Below are 20744 nucleotides of genomic sequence, written 5' to 3' on the forward strand. Positions count from 1 at the left end.
TCGTCAGGTGACACGTAGGCTACCTCGGACAACGAGTGAGAAAGCTAAGGGTTAAAGATGCAACAGGCCATGTTATGCTGAAATTCAGTGGCGACGAACCTAGCTTACCTGCACCGAAAATTACGATATAGCCTATTACTGTGATAAGATGGATATTTGATGTGAGTATTATCTAAGCATGGCCCAAACATTGTCAAATGATATCAGCTATTGGTTGTTTAGACTTGTTTTAAAGAGAAACTCGTCAACTATTTCAACCCGTTTAAAATCATTTGGATGATTAAATGATCTGTTCCGTTGAAAATTGTGACTTTGGTACAAGCAGTGGGCAATTGATTGCCGTGGTTGTTTTTCCCCCCTTTGATCAGTTGAGCTGAAGTATGGCCAAAAATCTCTTTAGTAGGCTATAATTTATTTATGGACCCAACAGGTTTACATTTTCACAAAAATAAGACACACCAACAATATAGCTTAATTGTTAAATAGTTTGAAACATTTTGTACGATACGTTTGTAAAGTTGCAGGATCACTGGCAGCTACAGAACCACAGATGAGATGGAGAAAATTGGGCAGGATCGTTCATAACACTCCCACCCAGCAGAGGGAACCAGTTCAGGAGTCCTTCACCAACAGGGGAAGTTATTGCAGTCAGGTAATTTGGTAATTTCCCCTGCCTTAGAGCTGCATTAATGAAGTATAGTAGTAAATGTGGTCAAACCTGGCTGACTGACTAGTTAGAAAAATCTTATTTGTTTTTCCATGGCAAGGAAAGATGAACTACTAACTCCATTCATATAAAACCTACTGGCACTAAAAGGGGTAAGAGGAATGAGTAATTAGTCAAAATAAAAATTCATATTGTGACAATGGCAAGTGGGTCGGCGTCATTTGATGCCAGCAGACAGTTACATTCCTGCAGAGTTTGATAGCGTAGTATCAGGACTTCCAGCAAGATAAGGACTGACGTTTGCAATATCATTGCATATTTCAGTGAGTGGTGTTGGTGTAAGTGGTAAACACACTCAAACATCAAATGATTCAGAATGTGGATACCACTCAGTTTCACAAAACATTTCCAGTTTATTCACTTTAAAAGGAGATGAACTTGTACCAGACATGACACACACACAGATACATTGTGGAACATAAAAAGGACACGAGTGACAGGCCGCTGTATTAAATTGTAGAACATTCCCCTTCTCTAAACTCTTAAAAGTATACAGTGACTGAACATTTATTATTTAAATAAAACATTGGCTGATAGTGCTTAGCATTTGGCTCAGGTGCAATATTTTAGTACTGTTGATCAGAAAGGGGTCTTCCCTGAAATCCATGTGGCCGAACAAAACAACCGCCGAACAAAAGCACCCGGTGAAAATGCCACAGGCTTGTGCGCTTCATTAGTGTTCCTTCTCATGTCCAAGTCCGAATCTGGTAGCTGAGAGACAGACAGAGAGACATTTGCACATCAGACATGGTCCTGATAAACATCAGATTGTCCTTGAATCCACACATGACCCAGAACTATTTCCAAACATTACAAAATAGAATTGAAATAACACTTCATCCATCTTCCCAAAATGACCCTCCTCCAAAAAAATATTGACCAGATGGTTTTACCCCATAAACAGAACCCGAATGGTCAAAAATATATTTGAGCCATTTTAGGTGATGGAATTTAAAGCCAATTCACACCAAAGATTCAGTTTGACTTAAACAATAAACAGACACTAGAGTTTAAACTAATCTAAACATTGCATATTGTTGCGAGCTGCTGCAAAGTATTCATCATGTCAGTTGCAAGGTTTTAGAATGCTTTTACTTCAGAGCGTTTATGACGTGTTGCCATTCAGTCAATCCAGCAGAGGCGTCAAGTTAAAGTTCTTAAAGATTATTTTTTGGGGGCTTTTTATGTGTTTAATTGGACAGGACAGTAGAGAGTATGACAGGAAGCGAGAGGGAGAGAGAACTGGGGTGGGATCCGGAAAGGACCACTGGGCGGGAATCGAACCCGGGTCGCCGGTGTGCGGTGCAGGTGCCCCAGCCAGTCGCGCCATGGCTGGGGCCCAAGGTAAAGTTCTTACCAAAGGAGAGGCAGAGAAATACTTATTAACCAAGTGTTAGGGTGATGTTTGAGTGATGCAGACACCAGTCTTTAACATCACCCAAAACTAATTCAGATTTAGTGAGAAAAGGCATTATGAAATGGTTGGTCATGTTGCGAGATGTTCTAAAAAAAAAAAAATTCATGTGTTGCAGAAAGTTGCTGGTTTATAGAGTGGTGCAGCTTGTCTCGTCGTGAATCTTCAGCATAAATTGGCCTTTACATATACATTGCTCAACAACTGCTATGCATGTGGTCATCCGGAGACATCAGAGACACTGAGTCAGCTGACCTGGCAAACATCTATTAGGTTGGATTTGACAAATCATAACAATTGTAACACTGTCAAATTCTAAAGCTTGCCTAACTATTTAAGCAAGTAATAAGATACATTTAATCACTATTTCTTAGAACAATAGAAGGGATCAATTGTGATATGATACAGAACCTATCCCGCAAAGTATCCATCCAGGAGTTTAATCTAGAAATGTACTGTGCCCATGGTACTGTGGTCATATCTATACTGCTATGAAATAAGAGGTCATTGATGGCCTATCAGGCACTCACAATTACAGGTGTAAAGTAAAATATCATTTTAGGCATTTTTAAGCATATCTAGCATCCTCTTTCAAAGTTTTAGTGGTATGCTTGCATAAATTATTGTCTTTGGACAATGTAACTCCATGTGAATACAGAATACATCTTCCTCCTGAAGATTTGATATGATCTTTTCTTAATGTGTACAGCAACCTTTTGCCCTTCGAATCTGGTTATAGAAAGGACTGCAGAATTCAACCCTACAAGAAGCATACAATACTGCATTGTTCTAATTCAATGAAGCACTGGATTCCACATTACTCCCAGGCTTGGCATACTTGCCTCCTTCTGTAGCCATTTCTGCTGCATGTTTGGCCTTGCCGCTCAGGTCTTTGACCATGCTGTCCATTCTCGCTTCGTGCTTGAGGAAAAAAGGTCGTATCACACGTCCATAGATAATCTGCGACCCGTTCCAGGATACTGGAGCCATGCACCACAGTAGAAAGACACACTAGAGGGGGGAGGGGCAGACACAGTGTTCTCAGTTTAAAGTCCACAATCCACATTCTAGCTGCTGAAACGCAGAACTAGCATCTACCTTGATTAATAGTTGTAAAGCATTTGTATGTCAGAATGAAAGTGTTTGATGATTAGTCAATCAGTCAGTCAGTCAGTCAGACAGACAGAGACAAAAGGCTTTATATAAACAAGCATTGATTCCTAGTTTTAAAAAGGGGTCACCAAGTCCAGGAAAAGGGTCACCAAGTTATCTATTTCTGGAGATTTTAGTGCTGTCAGCATCCAAAACACATGCTAAATCCAAAATATAAAGAATAAGTCAGGATATTAAAGGTCTACAAACGTATTGAATCATTACACACCAAGATCAAAAGGGTGATGAAACATGAAAATCCTTTCATCATAGTTTAAAAATACAGTGACTTCACATCACAGTGAGAAAATAACTTTATATAAAAAACATTTATTCCAACACACTCTTGAATAAATGTAGGTTCTCAAGACTGCCTTCACAATTAAAGTACAATCACTTTCTACATGAAAAGACCATAAAAACAAGAATTAAACAATAATTAAAGAACATCTGACCAAAAACAGGCCATGTCCCGTGCCTTACCTTTCCAGCATAATAAAATGGAAACCAGAAGAGAAAGATGTCCGAGAAGAACTCTGACACACTGAAGAGTCCATAAACCACCCAGTAGGTCAGCCACTTGGTATCATCATCTTTGTTATTGCTTTCAATTGCTTTAATTCTATAAATCACAAATGCACACATTACTTCCAAGTAGCATGGTGTACCCATGGTCATTAGACAAGTAATGTTAAAGCTAACGCCAAATTACTCATACAAGTTTTTATTAGATGGCTCTTCACATGGAATGTTCATACAAGGAGCGATTAGTTTATACTTACGAAAAATAAGCTGGGTACACAAAACCGATCAAGTTGCAGAGCAGAGATGCACCATATCCAAATAATAAGTACACTCCCAGAAATACTGCGAAACCTGGGGAATAAAACAGGATGAAAAAAATGATTATAGAAGCATCCAGACCTTTTCAACTGGAACATTACACTACCCAAATAGGACACGGCATCACATGATCCACAGACAGGCCTCAGATTAACAGGATGTGAGGAGCTCAACAGGACACAACAGAGTTCAAACACAGTCTACAAACAGCTCGAGGCAGTGGCAATCAACCAGCCATCACATTCAAAAACAAATTCCAAGAGACTGATGTGGACAGTGTCTTGAGTCTAGCCTAGTGTCTTGCATTTGCCACTAAAGATGCCTGTTAGGTCCCCATTCATTAAGAGTAAAAATCAAAAACAGCTGGTGTCCAAAGAAGAGTCTACAGATAAAGCCAAGATAGATGTTACGGAGTAGTCCTACGCGTTCTTGCTTCAAGCAAATCCTGCAGCATTATCGTTCAGTTTGCCGGAGCTTGAAGTCTGCGTCTCAGTTTGAAGTCTGCTTTGTCAAGGACCCTCAAAAGGAGCGTGCCATTTCAACAATTCTCCACAACACTGTGCCAAATTCCACAAGTATGCAAATGACAATGGTCTGCTTAACTGCATGTCTTTATTGCCAGGTATTGCTAAGTACAACACAGAGCAGGTTTGGGGGGTTGAATGAGGAAGCTACCTGTACAGCCCCTTGGGAACTTGGCACCCTGTGAATTTGCATAGGGAAATCACACATACACCATGAGTTGCTGTAAAAATCCGATAGTCCTCTCAAACATGATTGGTATATTCCAGCCTGTTCAATCTCAGCATGAAACGCTTAGTCTCCTGACTTTACTCCGTGCTGTCAAACAATGTCTGAACACCATTGTGCCAACACGTGACTTCAGTTATGAGATATAAAGGACTATTGAAAACAGGAATTGTGCACAGTGAGCCCAGCACTCTGGTGGACTAGTAGGCTACTCGACTACAAGAAAACTTGGATGCACAAGCCTTTAGTCTAGCATTAGGCTTAAAGTATGTATACTGGCCTAAGGTTCCACAGTTGAAGGTTCCTTTAGTTCCTGAACCTGTACTCATGGATCGATCATTTTCTCCCTTTTGAATAATAATAATAATAAAATGAGTTATAGTAAAGCTTTCAAGGTCTGAGGAACAGTTTGGGACCTTGCAGTGCTGCAGTGCACAGATATATGGAGACATGTTAAAAATATCTCTTGAGACCAGCTGTTGGGCAGACGGAAATCAGAGCCATTTCATGAGCTCTCTGAAGACTTCTAGATAAACTGGAGAGGAAAAGAAACTGACCTTTGAGTTTATTACAGGTGCAATGATAAAGGGGCAGCTGAAATAACTTTACCTTGATAACAGAGGCCCTTTTTTCACATGATACGGTGGCATAAACTGCCATTGTCTCGAAAGCCAAGCTTTTGATTTCAAATAAATGGTACACTAGTTTGTATTACTTAGCCTGTCACCAACCAAATGGTACACTTTGTGTTACTCAGTCTGTCACCAACAGCCACATGGGAGAGATTGGAGTCATGTGATAAACACAGACCCATTTTCAAGAAGAACAAAGTGAACTTCCCATGATTGTTGTTTTTATTTATTTATTTATTATTTATTTTTAAGAGCATTTCAACGTGAGAACATGTTGCGCTGGCCAGTGGTTATTCTATCCTACTACAGCTCAAATAGCTACGCTGATTTGGCACAACGTTAACTCCGCATTGCATAACGTCTAGAACGCTTTCAAGCATTGGACAGGTCCGAAAGTTCTTCAAATGTTATACTTACCCAAAGCGATATATTGTTTCGAGACTCCGGTTTTCTCTTCCAGCTTACCCAGGAGATCTGTGACTACATTTTTCTGTTTAAAAAATCCATCGGTTTGATCTCTGATTTCATTGAACATGTTTTCTGGTCGGTCGGACGGACAGTGTAGACTCCGTTAACTGCAATCATAAAATATGATAGACCTTAATAAACGTAGACAAATAAATCAGGCAGTATTGGCAAAATGTGTTACCGAATGCATACAGTATAAGCAAACCTCGACACTCGCTTGTGTTCCACAAACTTTTTCAAAACGACGTCGCGATGCAATGTTCGCCGCTGGTTACACTAATCAAGCATGTCGCGTCAGTGATGCGGGAGGAGCCATTTCTGGTGGAAATGTAACTGGGTGAGAGAGAACCGAGCTAAAGTGCAGGTGATCAACATCAAGATAATTGTTGTCATTCTATCCATTATGTCGCTTAACAATTTTTTTTTTTGTGGTTGGAATGTTGAGAATGTGCGTAAAAGGCACGGGTTGACTTTGACGCGTCTTTATACCTGATCTTCTCAATCGCTTTATTTCTTTATTATCAGAAAATGTTGGTGTATTTCTCGAAAGTCAGTGAGTGAAGGCTCAACGAGCGTCCTAAGCAGAATTAATACACCCTCATTAATCTTCACCTTCATCATTTCACCAGGAGGTGGCACTGCTCTCGTGTAGCCTGCCAAAGCAAGAATAGCGAATTGCTTACCTGACCAAATTTTTGCCATTCATTCACTAACAGACTAACATATAAAATATTGTTATGCATCAGCACAGCATTTTGAAATGTAGATTGGAGTCTTGTATCATCATTCTTTTCTTAGAGATGATTGAATAGTAATAATAATAATAATAATAATAATAAAATAAAAAAAAAACTGTAATCCCCATGTTCATTTCACAGATTGTAATTTCTGTTAGGCCTGACACAAATATATTTCACATTTACACCCTTGCTTTACAAACCTAACCCAACATGGCATTGATTATCCTGAGGAAACTAGTGTAATAAGGGCACCTTAAGCTCATGGCATTAATTGCTCGGTCTTTGTCTGTGTTGATGCCCTACTTGGAACTAGTCCATAGCCTACAATTAACTAGTTAACACTGTCGTATATAGATGTGGTAGCCTATGCCCATTGCTTCATTGTTAATTCTGTTTTGTTGTGGACATCAGCGGAAACTGACCCAGGGCAAAGGGAACTTCAATAAGCTGTGTTCTTAAACTATCCCATCTCTCTGATAATGAATTAGCTCAGTAACATCATTATAACATGTCGAGTATTTCTTTCGCATGTGTATTACTAAATTTCAGCTCCCAGGAAAAAGCATTAATCTAGTCTCAGCTGAAGTTCAATTTCAATTTTCTCTGATTAGATCCTTATTTCTCCATGGGAGAGGCAAGTCGGAATCCCTTAAAGATATGATTTCCATATGAATAATATGTTTTTGTTTCTCACAAGAAATAATTCAGCTCTTACTGACATCTGACTTTTTTTTCAGATCATCATTGTCGCTTTGGACAAAGGCGTCTGCTAAATAACCATAGCCATAGCCATAGCCATAGCCATAGCCATCAGGTGAAAATTACTTGGGCAGAGACAGAGACTATTTCTAAATTGAAATTAAGAACTACATGACAATGGCAAAACCATCTCATATGTTAAATTGAGCTTAATTATATCTAGGGGAAACAGAACAAATCTCACATTGAAATTCTTTCACTCTGGTTTATTTCAGTGAGATAAAGACGGCATAATTTCCCCTTGTTGCATTTGATTACCATCATAGGGATCACTGGTAGAATCCTGTTTCAACATTGTTATTGTGTCAGTTGAATAGTCTGAGTGCAGTGCTTTCTAGACTTTTTCTTCAACAGCTAAACCTACTATCAGTGAATGTTTATCTAACAACACTCCATCTACCGTATACATTTAAATCGGACTGACTGTGATCCTATAAATATTTGGACTCAAGTTAAAAATACTGTTTCCCTTTGGATTACATCATATAATTTATTATGGACTAATTAATCCTATTGTAATGGCATTTATTTGTCCTCCTCATTGGTCGCTAACAATGCTCCCTCATGTCTAATGGCAGGCACCCTGTGACCATTGTCAGTATTAGGCCTGGGCTTAACGCAGTAAAGGTCACCGTGAGGTTTAGGTGTAATGAATGAAAGTCATTTTAACTTTCCTGGAATGAACAAGCAAATTTAGTGTATCCCACCTATCCATTTTCACACATCCAATTGTCCGTGCTGGTTGTACTTGTATCGGCCTTGGTGCTTGAATCGTAGTCAGCAGCCCTGAATGGCAATAGTGCTGTATCCTGTATGTTACCTGTAGCCTAGCGCAGGTTAGCTCTTTTGGCCTGGATCGATGGAGGGATTATGTTTGGGGCCAATGGCGTCACATGGCGTCACAACTGGCAGGGCATTGTTACATTTGGACTCTGGCCCCTGCTCTCCTAGCAGTGCCATTGCGGGAATGCCATGTCGTCCCTTGCCATGACGTGACCTCAAATGTCATGTTTACCGTGTAAGCAACACGTACTTGGGTATTTATCGCCTAGCTTTGTGTCACCATATACATCTACGATATTGTAGAAAAATGTATTGCGCTTATGAAATTGCTGTGAAGTGAGGGTGCTTATTTAATAATGCGTTCAGAGAGAGTTGATTAAAAATAATGGTAAATAATCACCATCCATTGCCTTTAACAACACTATAATACTGTAATATACTCAATAAATGCTTCATAATGTAGCATACTTCTAAGGTCCTTGGAAGGTAGGTTACACAAAGCATTTTGGAGAATCTGCCACATTTTTAGCTGTGACTCTTGGCTCATTGGTTATCAGTCCAGGGTCAGTGTCTCTGTTGTGTCTGACCCTTCATGTGATCCTGTTTTTGACAAGTTTGTTAATGTCATCAATTACTCTGTCACTTTCTGTTTATCTTATTCTGTAAGCAGCTCACTGTAAACTGACAGGATTGAAAATGGAATGTCAGCAACATTGAAGATAGAACAGCTGCACCACTGCACTGTTACTGTTAATTCTCATATGCACAAAACATACTGTTGGCCCTGAGCTATGATACATCCAATAGAATAAGACCATTTTATTTGCAGAAAACACACACAATGGAAATGTGAAAGCAAATTCAGTATACTTTTATCTTTAATTGACTGACAACATTTTATTTGCCATCATGTTATCCAACTCCATTATTTTCCTTCTTTTCTGAGGCAGACAAAAACATCCATGTCCCCAAAGATCACCAAGACAATCGGACACAAACACAACTGAGAAGTTACACTAGCGTGCCATCTGAAATCCCATTAAGTTCATGACGTTAAGACTGCACGCCCTTTGTCTGTGAATAGCCACCCAAGCTGCATAAGACCAGTGTACATTTGAAAGGGTGGTACAACACGAGCACATCAGCACTTTGGACTCTATAGTATAGGATACAACATAGACAGCTGAAAAGCCAGCATCCTCCTTCCAAATTTAAAACCAAGTCACAGGTTTTTCTCTTGTTTTCAAATATTGCCATTGTGGTGCAATTTCAATTTCAGCAGCTTTCTTGATCTTTTATTATGCCGTAACATACCTTATCTGTAGACTTCCCACTTTTCTAATTTGAACACAGGTTGCTATTTCCAAGAAGAGAGGAAGGCAAGTGCAGTGAAAGTATACAGTTACACCTCTTTAATTGAGTTGATGTGAACAGCTGCCCATACCCAGGATGCTATATTGAATGAAAGCAAACCAGCTGTCATGTCACTATTGACCCTGGCAAAGGTTATCCAAAGTCTTATTATAATTAGGGTTGGGTATCGAGAATCGAGAATCGATGGGAACCGGGACTAGCTTTCCAATTCTCCCGGAATCGTTCAAAAGTTTAAATTTCAATTCCTAGTATCGATTCCCAGTACACGAACCGGAAGAAGAAGCCGCTAAACACCAACTAAGAAGGTGTTTGCATAACCGAGCTGAGGCAACAAGATGACAGTTCATAGATTTGATATTTATATTGTTGAAAACAGCCCTGTGAGAAATTTATAGTAAATGTCATTCAGAACGACCGTTGGTTAGCTAGCTCATTTAAAATATCCAAACTTTTTTTTACCCTGCCTCTTACAAGAATCGGAATCGAGAATCGTTAGGAACCGGAATCGAAACAAGGAATCGAAATCGGAATCGGAATCGTTCAAATTCAAACGATACCCAACCCTAATTAATATTATTATTATTATTATTATTATTATTATTATTATTATCCAACATTTCTATACGTCTAATTCAGTTTCAACAATTTAATGTAGGTCTTACTGTATTTTCATTTTAAACCTGAAAACTTTATCCTTTTGAGATATTAACAAAAAACAAGTTTATTTTCCCCATAGACTTTGCATTAGCATTATGACATCAAAAAACATGATTTCCACCTGTATCAACAGGTATACTTTCGCTGCACTTGCCTTCCTCTCTTCATGGAAATAGCAACCTGGGTTCAAATTAGAAAAGTGGGAAGTCTACAGATAAGGTATGTTACGGCATAATAAAACATCAAGAAAGCTGCTGAAATTGAATTAAACTGATTTGCACCTATATCAACTGCTGCTCGACTAGGCCCACTCTCCGTCTCACTCCATTCTACATGGATATAAGGCACCTTCCATCCAACTCTCTATCCTTTCATCTTCAAATCATTCTCTCATCCACCCATTAAAGTTTTTACAAAACATGTATTAAACTATCTTCCTAGCAACATCCATTAAACCTTCTGTCTATCAACATGCATTATACTATCTATATTCAACTTCCAAACTCTACTCACCAAAGTAAAAAAAAGGCTACACACACAGATTTGACAATCAGTGTTGCTGTTCATCACAATTCTGCAACTTTGCCGCTTAGAGGGTTAAACATTCTGTCCATCAGCATCCATTAAACAATCTACATTCAACTTTTAAACTAAATCTATTTTAAACCGTCAAAATTGATTAAACTATGTCTATCAACATCCGCTAAACTATCAGCCTAACACAAAAATACATCAAAATTATTTATTTTAAAATGAAATAATAATTTTAAGTGTATCAAAGACATGGATTGCATATCAAAAAGTGGAGACAAGTCTCTGACATCGTCAATGCATGCCAAGATTGAGCAGTGTTGCAGACCGGTCCGGTTCTATTTTGATTGGATGATTAATTAAAGTTATCAAGAAACTGATCATTAAAGTTCTCAAGAAACTTGAGGTCGGCATGACGGAGTGTATTATGTGTGTGAGAAAATCAAGTCAAGTCACATTTATTTATAAAGCGCATTTTTGTATGCAGAGTGCAACCCAAAGTGCTCCACATACAGACAAATGAACAAATTGACAAATATAGAAACAAAATGTTGGACGAAGCGACGTGATTCTCCAGCCTATCCACGCACAGACAAACAAAAAACAAACTAATAAAAAGTAAATAAATAAAAATCTGTAAGTGAAATTCAATCAGTTAGACCTAATGAACAGTCCAAACTGCAAGCAACATGTAGCATGGTGCTCTTGAACAGTACAGCCAGACAACTCTAAGCCATCTGGAGGGCTTTGGACCCGCTGTCAGCAACTTCTCTGGGATACAATAAGGGAGCGTATTGTGTGTGTGAGCAACCTACAATTTGCTCCTCCATCATCTTCCTGAATTTTGATTTGATCACAAATTATGAATTAAATGATTTTACTTTCAGTAATTTACCTAGAAATGTATTCAGAATATTGAGGTGGAAAGTCCTGAAAGCCTAAATGTTATATCCTCAGGAGGATAAGTCATCTGCCATCCAACTTTCTCTCCATTCATCTTCTTCAAACCATTCACCCACCATTAAACCATCCACCCATTAAAATCTATCAACATCCATTAAACAATATGCCTATATATATAAACTTTATTACAGGCTCTAGGCCCAACAGTAAGACATACAACCTCAAAAAGGAATAGAAACATATAGAAACATACAGTTCATAGCCTCAAAAGGCACCCATACCAATGTTTCCAAAAATGTGATTCATATCTGACCGAGCTGAACCTGGGGCTTGTAAGCAGCATTATAATACAATTTTGTGACCCATCCAGTCGGGACATGAACTTAAACATTAGGTTCCTCAAGAGAGCTTGTAGAGTCCTTAGCCCTGAGTCACAGAAGAGCTTACTTGCACTGCTACTCCTGGGCTTTTTCAACAGTATCCTCAGGCAGTCATTATATGCTACCTGAAGTTTGCGCAGTCTCCTTTTTGTAGCTGACCCATAATGGGGCTGTATACATAGGGGTGCAGTATGCACGAAACAAGCTCACTTTGACATAATCAGATCAATATCCATTAAACTTTCTGAATATCAACATCCATTAAACAATCTAAATTCAACTTTTAAATAATCTTCTCGCCAGGTTTATAAAAAATAAAAAAAAACCAACAACAACACTGGGTTTTGACATTTCAAAAGGCCACGGCTTGAAGGTGGTCAGTGATAAAGTACTGTACATGTGAAAATCATTGCATATGTTCAAAGTTTATGAAGGGAGTAATTGACTCATGAAATTCGAATATCATGGCAACCACCTCAAATTATGCACCTTTCAGTAAATACTGGATATTTTAGATTTTCTTTCTTTTTTTTTCATTTAATGCACATAACTGCTGTTTGTTACAATTTTGCGACTTATCCAGATTCTTTAAACTAAACAACACCCATTAAACTATCTGACTATCAAGATGCATTAAACTATCCATGCATTGAACCATGTCTATCCTATCATCACCTCTCTGCATTATCTGCATTAACCATCTCTGCATTATCTGTTTTGACTACATGATATTTTACATAACAATCTTTGCCTTTTCATGCACTGGTAATTGCTTGGAATTGCATGTCTAGTTTTAATTCTTATTGCAATTGTTCAAATTGTTAATGTTCTCAAACTTGCAATCTTGGCTGTAACTCACATGGCAATGCACATCCATTCACAAAGGGCCATCAAATGACCACACCTCTCCATTCTGAAAAGTCACTATAGACCTACAGGTCCCCCCTACACCTGTAAATCCCTGAGCCATGCTAAGTCTCTGCAGTGCAGCGCAGCAAAGCACTGTGAGGCAAGCTTTATACCAGGAGTTGGCAGCAAGCCTGCCTCGAAGGCTTAGTCCTTCACCAGAAAAAGGTTTTTACGGCTTCTTGCCAACACACACATCCTGCACCCAGCATTAGCAATGGAGGACCCAAGGGTTTGTGCCAAGGCAGCTTGTTCAGACCGTCATTCTCCGGCGAAGAATCCCGGGAGAAGGATGATGGAGGGGATGAAGCGCATCCTCCGCAAGCTAGTGTCTAAGAAGATCCGGGGATGGATAAGCGACTTTTGCAAACAGAATGGCCTGCTGACACTCTCAGTCCTTGCTGTGATTTCTGGATGTGTCATTGGATACATGCTGAGGAGTTTCAATTTGTCCTCTCAGGTACAGTGCAGAGACAGCTGACAGTTGGGGTAGACTTGGTTTGTAAATAGAGATGTCCGTGGAGCTCAGACAGGGTTGTTTTGGTTTGCTTAGATTGCTTAGTTGCTTAGTAGGTTTGCATGTTATTCGCCATAACGTAGACAAATGGGTTGGATAAGCAACTATCAGACACAACTGTACTATAATGTATGCACCATGATAAAAGATAGCAGAATGTCATTAACATTATACTATAGAATTCAAAACGTGTGCTTCCTCTTATTCAGGACAAAGACTATGTTACCCTACTAAATGAAATGGTTTAAAATGCTGAGTATTGTATAATGCCAATATACTGTTAGTGCTGTTAGTTTCCTTGCCAATGTACAGCTGAATCAGGGGAGTAGCTTAATTGTTTTGAACATGTTTCCCACTAGGCAAAGATCTACTTTTCCTTTCCGGGAGAACTCCTGATGAGAATGCTCAAGATGCTTATTCTTCCTCTGATCACATCAAGGTAACCATCCCTGTATACACTGCTTGTATGTTGCATCCCTGCTCACTGCTCTCACCAGTTAGTGATTCTATCAGTTACAATTACCAGCTACTCAACCAATTACAGTTACCGGTAACACTATCTAGTGTCTGTACATGATTGTACAGGTTGCACATTGTACATTAGAGGTTTCAGCCAGTTCAAGGCCAGGGACAGTTTGGGACAGACAGAATCTAATCTGTCTGTATTCCTGTTCCTTATCCCAAAGGGTTTAGCTGTTTACTTGCCATGCAACTGAACATGACCAAACAAATAAAAAAAAAACAAGATTTTGTGTGAAAGGCTTGCATGCTGTTTGAATTGCGTGTACAAAATGTGACTTTTGCGTTGTCCGTGCTTTCCCCGTGAACAGTCTTATGTCCGGCCTGGCATCAATGGACACCAAAGCCAGTGGGCGCATGGGACTTCTCACCATAACATACTACTTGTGGACCACCTTCATTGCTGTGATAGTGGGGATTGTGCTGGTTCTCATTATACACCCTGGCAACGGCACAGAGAAAGAGGGACACACCGGGACCAGTGGGCCTGTGATGACCTCCGCTGACGCTCTCCTCGACCTCATCAGGTGATTTGGCAACACTGACATTTTTTGTTGTTGTTGTTGTTGTTGGGGGGAATTTTTACATTTTTAATTTTTTTAAATTTTGAAAATAAGTGGAATCTACCAATTTACGCAGAGAAGGTGATATTTGCATTTTTATGGTGGTGCCGTCACTTTCCTCTGAGAGCCTTCGGGGCAGTGGGGGGTGGAGCTATGCTTGACGTGTGAGGATTTCCGAGCGACAGTTCCATGTTGGTCACCCATGTGGACATGTGTGTACTGTACCACTGTACGCGCACATGCTGCATCAAACAACCGCCTGACGTCAGCTGGCATCCCTCGTGTAAGAGACGGCTAAACCAAGGTGACCACGGCTTCAGTAATTGCCGTTGCCAAAAGTGTCCCGCTGTCCGCCGCACAGGCTATTATACTGTGACAGCTCAAGCCCTGCCTTGTTCAAAGAACATTATGTTTATCTGACTGCCTCATGGAGACACTGTCTTGGCAAGTGACCAGTCTATGGGCTTTGATCTTAACCTGTGAACAATCCTATTACGGGAAGTATTTTTAACCATGCAGCCTTTAGGATGTGAATGGCTGGTCTACGTAATGAAAGCACTTCAGCCCCCTAACAGATTTAATTGGATTTGAGCCACAAGCCCCGGTGCAGGGCCTTATAAATAAGTGACTTTTGTCACTTGTTCACCTCTTAATCCTTGACCACTACAGATATCAGATTTTCTTTTTTAACTTTTAACCTTAACAAAGGCCTGGAGGAACCTCATCTGACCGTATGCTTTTGAAGACCATGCATGTCTTCAGAGAGAGAGACCTCATGATACCTTAGTGGCTTCAGTGTGAAACGCGACAGGGGGGTTTTATGTAGAAGTCGCTCCAGGAAACAGGCCTTTATCTCCTGAGCTAAACACACACACACTCACACACACACACACACACACACGCACACACATTCAGGCTGTAATCACCTCGTCATTCTTTTTTCTCATGTGTTTCTCTTTTTTAAATAGGAATATGATTCCCTCAAATCTGATCGAAGCAACATTTCAGCAGGTGAGCAGAAATCAAACAAATCCAACCCCCATAAAGATGCAGATGAGAGCGGGTGATTTCCTATTTACCATGCAGTGCATGACAAAAGATGATTTAACATCTAAGTATATTCTGTGCCCTAATTTTATTTCAGTACAAGACAGAGCTGGTGCCTCAAGCAAAAACCTCAACAAAGGAGTCCCAGGCCAATTATGTTTACATCATGCCAGACTATGACAACCCAAAGATGGGTCACCCCGTGTTCCTGGAGATCACCCCTGCCCCGGAGGTCAAGTACAAGGTGGTCCCGGGGAACAGCAAGCAAATGAACGTGCTCGGAATCGTCATCTTCTCTGCCACCATGGGTAAGGGACCCTTTGGCACACACTGTGGGCACAGGTGTTAATGTCAATACATATATGAATACCGCTTCACTGTGGGTTTTTGTCCTCTTAGGTCTCTTGCTGGGGAAATTGGGAGAGAGGGGGTTGCCCCTGGTAAACTTGTGCCAGTGCATCAATGAGTGTGTCATGAAGATCATCAATGCAGCCATGTGGTGAGTGACCCTGGTGTTGAGCTACACCGTGCTGGCTCACTGCATCTCAACACAGTGCGACACACGCACGCACACACGCACGCACGCACACACACACAAACACACACACACACCTGTGAAGGATGACTTTAGGGGGTGCAATAACATGACACTTTAGAATAGTAACACAAATAGCAAGATCAGGACAACACTCTTGAAATGAATGTTGTCCCTATCTGGACACAGAGATGTGTTAAAAAAAAACAACGTAAGTTGTGTTGTTTTCAACACATTCGTGTTACGCGTGTCTGTCTGCCGCCATAGAACGGAAGTGTTTTGAGGAGCGTGGGAAGCCAGGTCCCATCAGATGTGTTGTCACACAGCCCTGAGTCCCTTGAGGGTAATCTGGCCACGAGTGAAGGGGATTACACAGTTAGAATATCAGAGTGGACGCAAGTGACAGTCTCACAAAGACCACATTGATCTGCATGTTTCGCAAAATGCAATAACAATTCCATAACAATAGTGAGTCAGTATAGTGCCACTTAACAATAACAATAGTGTGTCAGTGTAGTGCTACATGGGAAAAGTTATGTCAAAAGAATAAAAAATTAAAAAATAAAAACACTCTTGTTGATTTAAAATGTTGAAAGAAAAACTATTTACACTATTGGCCAGTCTTCCAATATAATAATTTGCTAAGTAAACCCAATAGACGTCGGTCACTGTCTTCTGAGCTCATCCATTTAGACTCATTACATGAGCGTCCTGACTGTTACATAATAGTGAACAGTGGATGAACTAGCTTACCTGAACTGTGTGCTTGTCTGCTCCGAACATACAGGTACTTCCCCTTTGGCATCATCTTCCTGGTGGCTGGAAAGATCCTCGACATGCATGACCCCATCCACCTGGCTGAGAAGCTGGGCATGTATTTCATCACGGTGTTGGTGGGCTTGTTTGTGCACGGCGTCATCCTGCTTCCTCTCTTCTTCTTCATCATCACCAAGAAGAACCCCTTCAGCTACATCCGGGGCCTCCTGCAGGCGCTGGTTATCGCTCTGGCAACATCATCCAGGTAGGCCCGTGTAAACATGTGGAACACATGGAATCTGAGGATGTCAGCAAACTAACTTACGTACTAACTGACTATTAAACAAGGCATAGTGACTAGTGATTTCTGTTCTTTTAAGATATTTCTTATTTTTATATTATGTGTGTTATAGATTCGTATTATTTTAGAACACACAGCAAACGATTGAACCACCTCAAATCCGTACTTTTAAAGGATTGCTCACTGTGAAGCACTTTGGGTGCCTTGAAAAGCACTATAATGTTGTTGTTGTTGTTGCTGTTGTTGTGAGCGTCTCAGTTCCCATAGGGAACCCAGGCATGAGGCCGGGGGTCATTTCCCAAACCCACTCACCATCTCTCTAAAATCTGTTTTTAAAAATGCTCAAAGGCCAAAAATATAGTTTTTTAAAAACAAAACATGTTCCCTTGTCCATTGCAGCTCAGCAACTCTTCCCATCACTATGAAGTGCTTGCTGGAGAACTGCGGCGTGGATCGTCAGATCGCTCGATTTGTGTTACCTGTCGGCGCCACCATTAACATGGACGGCACAGCACTCTATGAGGCCGTGGCTGCCATCTTTATTGCTCAAGTCAACGATTATGAGTTGGACTTCGGACAACTCGTCACTATCAGGTAAGGCTTAAGGGCTCTACTCTGGAAGTACACTAAGTGCATGCAGGGTCCAAGTGCAGGCAGGCATTCAAGTATTCTATAGACCTAAGTATTCAAGTATTATTCTATAATACTTCCACTCATAGTGAACCCCATGTAACTCACCTGGAAATATGTCTGACTAGTACTGCATACCAACATCAGTCGATACTGCAACGATATGATTAAACTGTTTATAAAAAAAGTTATTTACATATGTAATGTATTTATAACATATTCTGGTTGTTCCTCTCCAGCATAACAGCAACAGCTGCCAGCATCGGTGCTGCAGGGATCCCACAGGCCGGCCTGGTCACCATGGTCATCGTCCTGACCTCAGTGGGCCTTCCACCGGATGACATCACACTTATTGTGGCCATTGATTGGATCCTGTAAGTATGACGCTGTCAAAGCCAATGCCATTCCCCTTGACCTTCATTATGTCCCATGAAGCGCATCATAAGGCCCTCCTGATCTCTCATCTCCTGGAAATGTTGTGCTCAACAGAGATCGCTTCAGGACCATGATTAATGTCCTTGGAGATGCCTTGGCAGCAGGCATTATGGCCCATCTATGCCGAAAAGACTTCCCAAAGAAAAGTGAAAGGGTAAGAGAATTTTTGTTTGTTTATGACATAATGCTTCTGTCATTGTCATTCGGTTGTTGTCATGACAGGTTAGGGTTAGGGTTAGGGTTCATGTGTCATGGGTTTCTGACAATGTCATGTCACCCTTATGTAGATACTTTCAAGTGTTTTTCTCTGTGTCTGCTAACCCAACTCCAAGTTGCTTTGTACACATAGCTCAGCGAAACTAAAACTTGAGCGGCAAATGAAAATAGACTGTAGCATGTCCTCATGATCCAACATGTTCAACATGTCAGAATGATGTGTATGCTGAGGTCCTCTTGTCATTACAAGGATCATTGATTGTTTCTTTGAACGTCATACCTTCTTAGAATACAGGAAGTACGGGCTGACAATATGACTATTCTTGGAGAGTTAATCTCTCGCCCACTGCGTGGTCTAACGGATTTGCTTTGTGTTTCCCAGCGTGACACCGTGATATCCTACGGGACTCAGAGTGTCCAGAGTGTGCCCTTATCTGAGATCCCGCTGATAACCAACCGGGACTACATCTTCGAGGTGGCTGGAGACAGTGTGACGGAAAGACCTCCTACCTTATACAATCTCTGCCAGGTCTAATCTCCGTACAGCTTGCACTATACAGTTGCTGCCTTGAACACACAAAAAACCTTGCGAATTTTTTCTTCATAGAACTGTGCCATGAAGAAATTATTCTTGTTTTTCTTTTTTCTATACATTTGTTTTTGTTATCAGGATTGTTATTATCCTCCAATGATAGCCTTTTGACATATTAGTTTAGGCTTTTTTACAAGGAAGCAGATGTGCAGTTCACATTTTGAGAAATGCCTTACAAATCAATGTCAGCTCAATGCACTTGGCGGCAAAGCTTGATATCTGATGAGTTTAGTATGCATATGAGGTTGATCGGATGTAGAAAGGATGTTAACTCTACAACTACTGTGTACCTTGTCATGACCCTTGTGTAGAAACCAGACAATCATTTCAAAAGGTAGAACTGGTCTGTTGACAACAATTTTGTGGTAGTTAATTTTACCAGTAGTTGTAATTATTGGTAGTTTTCACAGTATGTAATTTATCACTACCAATCTGGTTAACATTACTCATTCACTTACAAGTGTATTGCAGCACAAGGACCTACTTTCGCACTTCAGACGTTGCATACTTGCACTTTGCTTTTTGTATTGAAATAAAAGACAAGTTGTTATATGTCACTGTATGATTCATGGAAATGTGTACATGTACAAGGTGTGGTATCCATGCCATTTTGGAGTCAGTGATGTTGATCTCATATTTACTGGTGTCATAAATGAAAGCCGAAAGGTCTGTTTCTTCTGATCTTTGTGTTGTTCTTCTCAATCAAAAGTCTAATTACCATAAAAAATGAAGCATACGTTTAGTGCCATTGTAGTACTAGATGCCATTCGTATTCCCTGACATTCTGGTCAGGTTCACAATGCTACCATCGTTTTCTGGCAGGTGTGTTTCATGCTTTTCATCTGAAAAGCATTTGTTTTGTTTTGAATCAGATGTCACTGTTGTTTGGTTGGCTTCATAACTATCATAAGCACCATTCCAGTGATGGAGCTTGGCTTCATGTTGCTGTTCTCAAAAAAACATAATATTTTCTTAGTCAAGCTACTTGGATTTAGCATAACTTTAAAATGTGGACTGACTTTAACACATGTTCCCATACTGATCAGCTAGCTGGCTGGAGAGTAAGCCAGGCTAAGCAGCATTGTACCCTGACTGCAGTGATAGATGCAAGTGATTAAGATTGACATGATCTGCTGAAATGATGTAATTGCTAATGTCAATGTGGGAAAAACTGTAGGTGTGCAATGGTTCATAGTTTTCAGAAAATAACTTAATTTAAATAGGTTTGTTTTTCGAACTCCGTCTATGGATCCAACCCAGTTTTGTGAACCACTGTTCTATACAACAGTGTTCTGCCATAAGTGCTGCTTGTGACAGCCAGGAATTCCATTCCTGTCGATCTCCATCCACTGCATAGTTATAGTATTGTCAGTGAGGCACGGCAACACTACAGTGATTGAGCTCAGTGTTTTTCATTTCAGCATTAACACTAGATATCAGTGGAATAAGCTAGATGACTACTTGTAGATATGATAAAAAAAAAAAAATAAAGCCAGTGTTTGAGGTCTGTATTGACTATAATGATCCTAGCTTTGCAATTTAATTTGTTAAAGATTGTTCCTTGAGAACTCACAAGGGGAGGTCTTAAAATTCAGTAAACTTTCTGCATTACTT

The 20744-nt window shown here is 40.2% G+C and overlaps 2 protein-coding genes across 2 annotated transcripts; one reads left to right on the plus strand and one right to left on the minus strand.

The window, feature by feature from the left end:
- Positions 1 to 1056: 1056 nt before the first annotated feature.
- On the minus strand, positions 1057 to 6314 carry zgc:101744 (Receptor expression-enhancing protein 6-like). Its single transcript, XM_062530521.1, has 6 exons — positions 6192 to 6314; positions 5936 to 6093; positions 4076 to 4169; positions 3777 to 3915; positions 2984 to 3152; positions 1057 to 1438 (listed from the first exon to the last, which is right to left on the minus strand). The coding sequence occupies exons 2-6, from the start codon at positions 6051 to 6053 to the stop codon at positions 1401 to 1403; spliced, it is 558 nt and encodes a 185-aa protein (XP_062386505.1). The 5' UTR covers positions 6054 to 6093; positions 6192 to 6314; the 3' UTR covers positions 1057 to 1400.
- Positions 6315 to 13084: 6770 nt separating this feature from the next.
- On the plus strand, positions 13085 to 19729 carry slc1a8b (solute carrier family 1 member 8b). The gene is made up of 11 exons (XM_062515625.1): positions 13085 to 13479; positions 13896 to 13975; positions 14367 to 14582; positions 15587 to 15629; positions 15763 to 15973; positions 16065 to 16164; positions 16988 to 17221; positions 17657 to 17851; positions 18127 to 18261; positions 18377 to 18476; positions 18921 to 19729. Exons 1-11 carry the CDS (start codon positions 13237 to 13239, stop codon positions 19071 to 19073), a joined length of 1710 nt encoding a protein of 569 aa, XP_062371609.1. The 5' UTR covers positions 13085 to 13236; the 3' UTR covers positions 19074 to 19729.
- Positions 19730 to 20744: the final 1015 nt, after the last annotated feature.

This window comes from Sardina pilchardus, chromosome 2 (genome assembly GCF_963854185.1).
Source record: "Sardina pilchardus chromosome 2, fSarPil1.1, whole genome shotgun sequence".
Lineage (NCBI taxonomy): Eukaryota > Metazoa > Chordata > Actinopteri > Clupeiformes > Clupeidae > Sardina > Sardina pilchardus.

Excerpts from the sequence above, each read along its gene's own strand:
- slc1a8b (XM_062515625.1), top strand. The coding sequence starts at position 13,237 with ATGGAGGACCCAAGGGTTTGTGCCAAGGCAGCTTGTTCAGACCGTCAT. Across the intron at positions 13,976-14,366 it reads CTTCCTCTGATCACATCAAG|TCTTATGTCCGGCCTGGCAT; the intron begins GTAACCATCCCT and ends CCCCGTGAACAG. Across the intron at positions 15,974-16,064 it reads CATCTTCTCTGCCACCATGG|GTCTCTTGCTGGGGAAATTG; the intron begins GTAAGGGACCCT and ends TTGTCCTCTTAG.
- zgc:101744 (XM_062530521.1), bottom strand. The coding sequence starts at position 6,053 with ATGTTCAATGAAATCAGAGATCAAACCGATGGATTTTTTAAACAGAAA. Across the intron at positions 4,170-5,935 it reads GAAACAATATATCGCTTTGG|GTTTCGCAGTATTTCTGGGA; the intron begins GTAAGTATAACA and ends TTTATTCCCCAG. Across the intron at positions 1,439-2,983 it reads AGAAATGGCTACAGAAGGAG|CTACCAGATTCGGACTTGGA; the intron begins GCAAGTATGCCA and ends TCTGTCTCTCAG.